This window comes from Entelurus aequoreus, linkage group LG16 (genome assembly GCF_033978785.1).
Source record: "Entelurus aequoreus isolate RoL-2023_Sb linkage group LG16, RoL_Eaeq_v1.1, whole genome shotgun sequence".
NCBI lineage: Eukaryota > Metazoa > Chordata > Actinopteri > Syngnathiformes > Syngnathidae > Entelurus > Entelurus aequoreus.
The window spans coordinates 43442405-43449774 of NC_084746.1; the positions used below are offsets into that span (position 1 = coordinate 43442405).

At 38.0% G+C, this 7370-nt stretch overlaps 1 protein-coding gene across 1 annotated transcript; it reads right to left on the reverse strand.

Moving 5' to 3' along the window:
* Positions 1-21: 21 nt before the first annotated feature.
* Positions 22-7213, reverse strand: epdr1 (ependymin related 1). Its single transcript, XM_062023057.1, has 3 exons — positions 6913-7213; positions 662-870; positions 22-590 (listed from the first exon to the last, which is right to left on the reverse strand). Exons 1-3 carry the CDS (start codon positions 7146-7148, stop codon positions 397-399), a joined length of 639 nt encoding a protein of 212 aa, XP_061879041.1. The 5' UTR covers positions 7149-7213; the 3' UTR covers positions 22-396.
* Positions 7214-7370: the final 157 nt, after the last annotated feature.

The window sequence follows — 7370 nt, forward strand, 5'->3', positions numbered from 1 at the left end:
ACAACGGCAAAACCACAAATGTGCAGGATTATCAGCTTTTATTTAGATGTATTTATCATCTCCGACAATTTAATCATTTTAATGACATGTAAATGAAGACATCAGCTGTGGTGTGATACATTTTTTTTACAAATTTATTGTCATTTAAAAAAAAATCCAAGCACACAATGGTTAACTTTACTGAGTGTTTATAATTGCTCTGACTTTAAAGTGTCATCAAGTTATTAATCCTCAAAATCCACAAATGATTGTGTCTTTTAAAACACTAGTTTTGACTTTATAATAAAATAAAAATGTGCGCGATAGCGGTAATCCTACCATCTTGATACCAGATCAAAAATCGATAAGTAGCCAATCAATATGGACGGTGTAAGATTAAAGGTTAAAGGTCAGGCCTCAGCAGCGGGACTGAGTCATAGCAAGGGGTCGTGCTGACTGGCAGGTGCTGGGAGGGCTGAAGACGTCTGGGTCGGTGATGCCCAGTTGGATGTTGAAGAAGCGAGTGGAAGTGGTGACGCTGCTGTTCTTGATGTAGGTCTCCTGCACCGGGTAGCAGTCCTTCAGCGTGTACACGCCCACCCATGTCTCATCTGGAACACACCACAGGTTTTTATTCACCCCGCCATCGCGGTTGTCCTCGTGTCAACTTGGTGGGACTCACGTTTGCGCGCCGGCTTCCTGTCAGACCACTCCTGAACCTCCACGTTGTCCCCAGGACCGCCGATGATGTACTGGTCTTCAAAGGTGGAGTTGTCTGGAATGTCAAAGGGGTCCCAGGCCTCAGTCATAGCCACCTTGGAACATTCTTTGGTCTTCTGGTCGATCTGGAACATCACCATGCTGTCGTACAAGTAGATGTACTCAAAGTACCTGCAACAGCAAAAAACACCAAATACTGATGTTGATAAAGGGTTCCTCTGAGTCAATGCAGGCGTTCCACATCACATCGTGCTTCATATATTGCGGCTTTACCACGTCACATATTTTTTTGTATTTTTTTAAAGCATAGTCAACAAAATGTTTGCCCTAAATTAAGCATTTTAAGCATAAATGGCTAAATTAACTAAAAATATCCATACTACAGTAGTATTGGCCGCTAATTGAGACCAAACCTATTAGATCACAGTGTTCAGTATCGTGGCCACTGATTGGCTCAGCATTACTATATTGGATTAAAAGAGGGTAAAGGTGATTAAAGGATGTTATTTCATGTCTAGAGGGCTCTTAAAATGTTGAAACATGTATTTAGAAGGGAGTACACATGTTTTTTATGTTTCAGCTATGGAAATATTTGATTTAAAATTAATCATTCCTGGTTGGCGGAAATTAATGTATCGCGGTCATGTCCAAAACCAATTAACAGCAATAAACGATGTATTACTGCAGTGGTCCCCAACCTTTTTGTAGCTGCGGACCGGTCAATGCTTGAAAATTTGTCCCACGGACCGAAGGGGGGGACAACAAAAAATGTTGTCCGCCTGTCCAGCAATATTTATTTTTATTTTATTTATTTATTTTTTTAATAAAGAAATACAATCAGGTGTGCTTACGGACTGTATCCCTGCAGACTGTATTGATCTATATTGATATATAATGTATATATTGTAGTTTTTATGTTGATTTAATAAAAAAAAATAAAAACTGTAAAAACTTTACATTCACAAAATTTTACTGTAGTATATAGTGGGTTTTTTTTTAATAACATTTTACGGTTAATGGAAAAACAGTTCCACTGTTTTTTGGGGGGGGTTTTACGGAAAAAGCTGTCAGCTTACTTGCCATAACTTTACTATTACATTTACATTGTTTTTTTACAACATTATATTGTTAATGGAAAAACAGTAGAAGTTTCTTTTTTATTCTGGCAACTTAGCTGCCAGTTTTTCTACCGTAAAAACAAATATATCGGTTTTTTTTCATTTACAGTAACACACCGTTAAAAACAAGAACCGTAGATTTTACAGTAAAAAAATGGCAGATCAGTCAACAGAATTTTAACACAAAAAACTGGTAGTTTTTTTAACTTACAGTAATATGCTGTAAAGAACACCGTCAAATGTATTGTCCATCAATCCATTTTCAACCGCTTGTCCCTTTTGGGGTCGCGGGGAGTGCTGGAGCCTATCTCATCTGCATTCGGGCGGATGGCGGAGTACACCCTTGTCATTTTTATTAATTTGATACCGTACCATACCAACTTTATTTATAAAGCCCTTTAAAAACAACCACAGTTGAAGAACAAAAGGCTGTACACCACAAAGAAATACAGGCAAAGCACAGACTAAAAAATAACATTTAAAACAGAAGTAATATACACATTGCAAAAGCAAATACAAATTATCCTAAGAACAATTTGTTAGATAAAAAGCAGTTAAAAACAGTTTAAAGTCTCATACTTGGCTTAACGTGCAAAGCCAAAGGGCCAAAGTCAACAGGGGGGAGCTCACATGTACCACTCGGTCCAAACACTATTACTTCTGTCTTCTTTTCATTGAAATTTAAGAAATTTAGGGCCATCCAGGCCTTGATATCATCAAGACAAGCAAGTAGTGGCTGCATTGAAGAGGCATGATTTTTCTTTAACGGAAAATAAATGTGTGTGTCATCAGCATAACAATGAAAATAAATACCATGCTTTCTTAGGATTGAGCCCAGGGGAAGTAAATAAATAGAAAAGAGCAGTGGTCCTAAAATTGAGCCCTGTGGGACCCCACATGTCAAGGGAGCAACAGAGGATTCAGAACCAGCAACATTTACAGAGAAGGTCCTGTTTGTCAAATATGACTTCAGCCAACTCAAAGCAGTACCAGAAACGCCCAATTGATGCTGTAGGCGGCTAATTAAAATATTATGGTCCACCGTATCAAATGCTGCTGTTGGATCGAGTAAAACTAAAATCACATGATCACCTAAATCTGTTGCTCGAAGGATGTCATTAAAAACCCTTAAAAATGCTGACTCGGTACTATGGAGGGGTTTAAACCCAGACTGAAAGACTTCTAAAATATCAGAGTCCTCTAAAAAAGTGTTTAACTGGGTAAAAACAATCTTCTTCAAGATCTTTGAGAGGAAAGGCAGCTTAGAAATGGGTCTAAAAAGGGCTAAAACTGAACCGTCCAGACCAGGTTTCTTTAAAAGTGGTTGAACCACGGCGTGTTTAAAACTGGTAGGAACCACACCAGAAGACAGAGTGCTATTTAAAATGTTAAGAACCGGCTGCCCTATGCAAGAAAATACTTCTTTAAAAAATGTAGGAGGGACAGCATCATGAGGGCTTCATATGATTAGTTAATTCTTGTAACTGCCGCAGAGTCACTTGCGCAAACTGATTGAAAACAGCACAGTAGTTAAACAGGACAGAAGGGGCAGAGGTCGGAACAGAAATGAGAGCTCTTGTTGTGGCGATCTTATCAATAAAATACTCTAAAAAGGCATTGCACAATTCAGAGGAGGGTTCCAAACATGTAGGCTGAGGGGCATTAAGAACAGAGTCAATGGTTTTGAATAAAACACGAGAGTCAAGACTATTTGAGGCAATAATGTTTGCCAAATGTTCTCTTTTTGCCTCTTTTACTGTGCTCTGATATCCATGCCAACAGTCCTTTAAAATCTGGAGTGACACCTGAAGCTTGTCCTTCTTCCACCTGCGTTCAGCTTTGCGGCACTCACGTCTGATCGCACGTGTTCTCTCATTAAACAAACCAGGGTTCTGATTTAGTTTTAGCCTTTTTGATTTTTAAAAAGGAGCCACTGAGTTCAAGGCTGTCTCACAGGTGGAGTCAAACAATGCATTGAGTTTCTCAGTGTCAGAAAAAACAGAGTCAGAAGGTAAAAAAACCTGGTTAAAAGCAGTAGTAAACTGACCAGCAGTGGAAGGGTTAAAAACTCGACAGAGACGCGCAGGAGCACGCACTCCAGCTGTCAAGCGGTTAAAACTGGCCTCAAATACGACAGGCATTAGGTCTGAAAGCACATTGTCACAAATGTCCAAGTTGTTGAGTGTCTGTGCTGTCTAGAGCTTGGCAGACTAACCATGTTATACTCTTCCATATCAGTAGGTGGCAGCAGGTAGCTAAGGTAGATGTGGGGAACATGGTTTGTAGCGATCACGATATGCAACCGACAGCGGGAGGCAGCGTGCAGGTAAAAAGGTATCTAATTTTTAAACCAAAAAATATCCGAAGGTGAGTGCCACCGAGAAAAGGCATTGAAGCTTAGGGAAGGCTATGCAGAACGAAATTAAAACTGAACTGGCTACAAAGTAAACAAAAACAGAATGCTGGACGACAGCAAAGACTTACAGCGTGTGGAGCAGAGACTCCGTCCACGTCCGTACATGACATGACAATCAACAATGTCCCCACAAAGAGGATAAAAACAACTGAAATATTTTTGATTGCTAAAACAAAGCAGGTGCGGGGAATAGCACTCAAAGAAGACATGAAACTGCTACAGGAAAATACCAACAAAACAGGAAATGCCACCAAAATAGGAACGCAAGACAAGAACTAAAACACTACACACAGGAAACACCAAAAAAATAAAAAAAAAGTCAGGGCGTAATGTGACAGGTGGTGACAGTACACATACTTTGAGACAAGAGTTATAGTGATGCATGGTTGGTTATTAGAGATGTCCGATAATATCGGCCGGCCGATAAATGCTTTAAAATGTAATATCGGAAATTATCGATACAGTTTGTTTTTTTTATTATCGGTATCGGTTTTTTTTTTTGGTTTTTTTATTAAATCAACATAAAAAACACAAGATACACTTACAATTAGTGCACCAACCCAAAAAACCTCCCTCCCCCAAAGGGTTGTTTCTTTCTGTGATTAATATTCTGGTTCCTACATTATATATCAATATATATCAATACAGTCTGCAAGGGATACAGTCCGTAAGCACGCATGATTGTGCGTGCTGCTGGTCCACTAATGGTACTAACCTTTAACAGTTAATTTTACTCATTTTCATTAATTACTAGTTTCTATGTACCGGTAACTGTTTTTATATTGTTTTACTTTGTTTTTTATTCAAGAAAATGTTTTTAATGTATTTATCTTTTTTTTTTTTTTTTTTTTAAAAGGACCTTATCTTCACCATACCTGGTTGTCCAAATTAGGCATAATAATGTGTCAATTCCACGACTGTATATATCAGTATCGGTTGATATCGGTATCGGTAATTAAGAGTTGGACAATATCGGAATATCGGATATCGGCAAAAAAGCCATTATCGGACATCCCTATTGGTTATGATTTGAATTCATATCCAACAATTGCTGGAACGACTTTTCACTGTCAATATCGGATGCTGAGTTTCATTTTTTAAAGTATTCTGCTGGCGTTGTGCCTCCGGACTTTTTTAATGAAAAAAATGTGCCTTGGCTCAAAAAAGGTTGAAAAACACTGCATTAATCGACAGTGTTGATAACAAGGGTAGTATCAGTATATAATCAATACCAAATGATTTGGTGAATTTTTTTTTTCTTCCAAAAATCTTTTTTCCCTTGCTTTTTACAAACTCGGGAGATAATTCCCTGGACACAGGAGGACTTTGAGGGCAAAAAACCCCAAACTATTTCAAAGAGTAGTGGATAGTAGTTTTCACTTTTGTTAGTTATTGTGCACTATTGAATTTGTTTTGAACAAACAACTGTATGTTAAAAAAAAAAGAGAATCAGAAATCAGTTTAAATATTGTGTTGATATCGTTGTACTTTCAACAGCAATAGTACACTGTATCATAATCGTATTCGGCAGCATAAAACCTTGATTGGAAGAACTTTATCACCCACACATAAATAACAGGATATGTGTAAAAGTTTTTTATGAGGTTTTCAAAAATGAAGTGAAATTTTTGTGAAAGTGTCCTGTAGAAAGGAACCTCATTACGTTTCTCTCAAATGATTGATAGGTAAAAGTTCAAATTCAAACTACATACTGTAGTTAACTATAATACTCACATTATAAGCAGTTTTTCGCAAGTCCCAAACAACAAGACTCTTTTATTTAACAATTATGGTATTACAAAGTAGACACAATCACTGTTGCGCAACCGTATTGCCACATTACTGCAGTAAACTGCTGTTAGTAGTACAAATACAAACTTCATTACTGCAGTAAACAACTGTTAGTAGTACAAATACACACTTCATTACTGCAGTAAACAACTGTTAGTAGTACTAATACACACTTCATTACTGCAGTAAACAACTGTTAGTAGTACTAATACAAACTTCATTACTGCAGTAAACAACTGTTAGTAGTACAAATACAAACTTCATTACTGCAGTAAACAACTGTTAGTAGTACAAATACACACTTCATTACTGCAGTAAACAACTGTGGGTAGTACAAATACACACTTCATTACTGCAGTAAACAACTGTTAGTAGTACAAATACACACTTCATTACTGCAGTAAACAACTGTTAGTAGTACAAATACACACTTCATTACTGCAGTAAACAACTGTTAGTAGTACTAATACAAACTTCATTATTGCAGTAAACAACTGTTAGTAGTACAAATACACACTTCATTACTGCAGTAAACAACTGTTAGTAGTACAAATACACACTTCATTACTGCAGTAAACAACTGTTAGTAGTACAAATACACACTTCATTACTGCAGTATTGATTGATTGAAACCTTTATTAGTAGATTGCACAGTACAGTACATATTCCGTACAATTGACCACTAAATGGTAACACCCGAATACGTTTTTCAACTTGTTTAAGTCGGGGTCCACGTAATCAATTCATGGCAGTAAACAACTGTTAGTAGTACAAATAGTACAAAATCACGCTTCGTTACTGCAGTAAACAACTAGTTGTACAAATACACGCTTCAATACAAGTAATATGTGTGTATTTATAATGTAGTAATAGTACAAAGAGGTTGACCTTTGACACGGTGTGTGTTTCTTGTGCTGCTGCAGGATTCGCAGTCTCTGGTTCTGGCCGTCGTAGGACACCGCGGCCCGGTTGTTCCTCCCGGTTCCGTGGTCGTACAACACCCACCTCCCCTCCCATTGCAGCGGGGCGAGGCACGGCACGACCGTCGGGGAGGCTTCCAGCGGAGACAGGCCGAGCATGAAGGAGCCTGCAGCGGCCACTAATACCACAACCAGCCGTAACATCGCGACTCCTTCGTTTATTGTAACGCAGTGATTTACTGAACACAGACACACAAGCGCCACGTATTGGGCACGATTCAGCTTCCGGTTAAAAAGTTCAATCTAAAAGCAGAATTAAAAAAAAAAATTATACAAGCGTAGGCTCAATTAATTATGTGTTGAATATATTATGATTACATACTAATGCCATTTTCACATATTTCGTTTGTAGAGCGGAAATAAAAA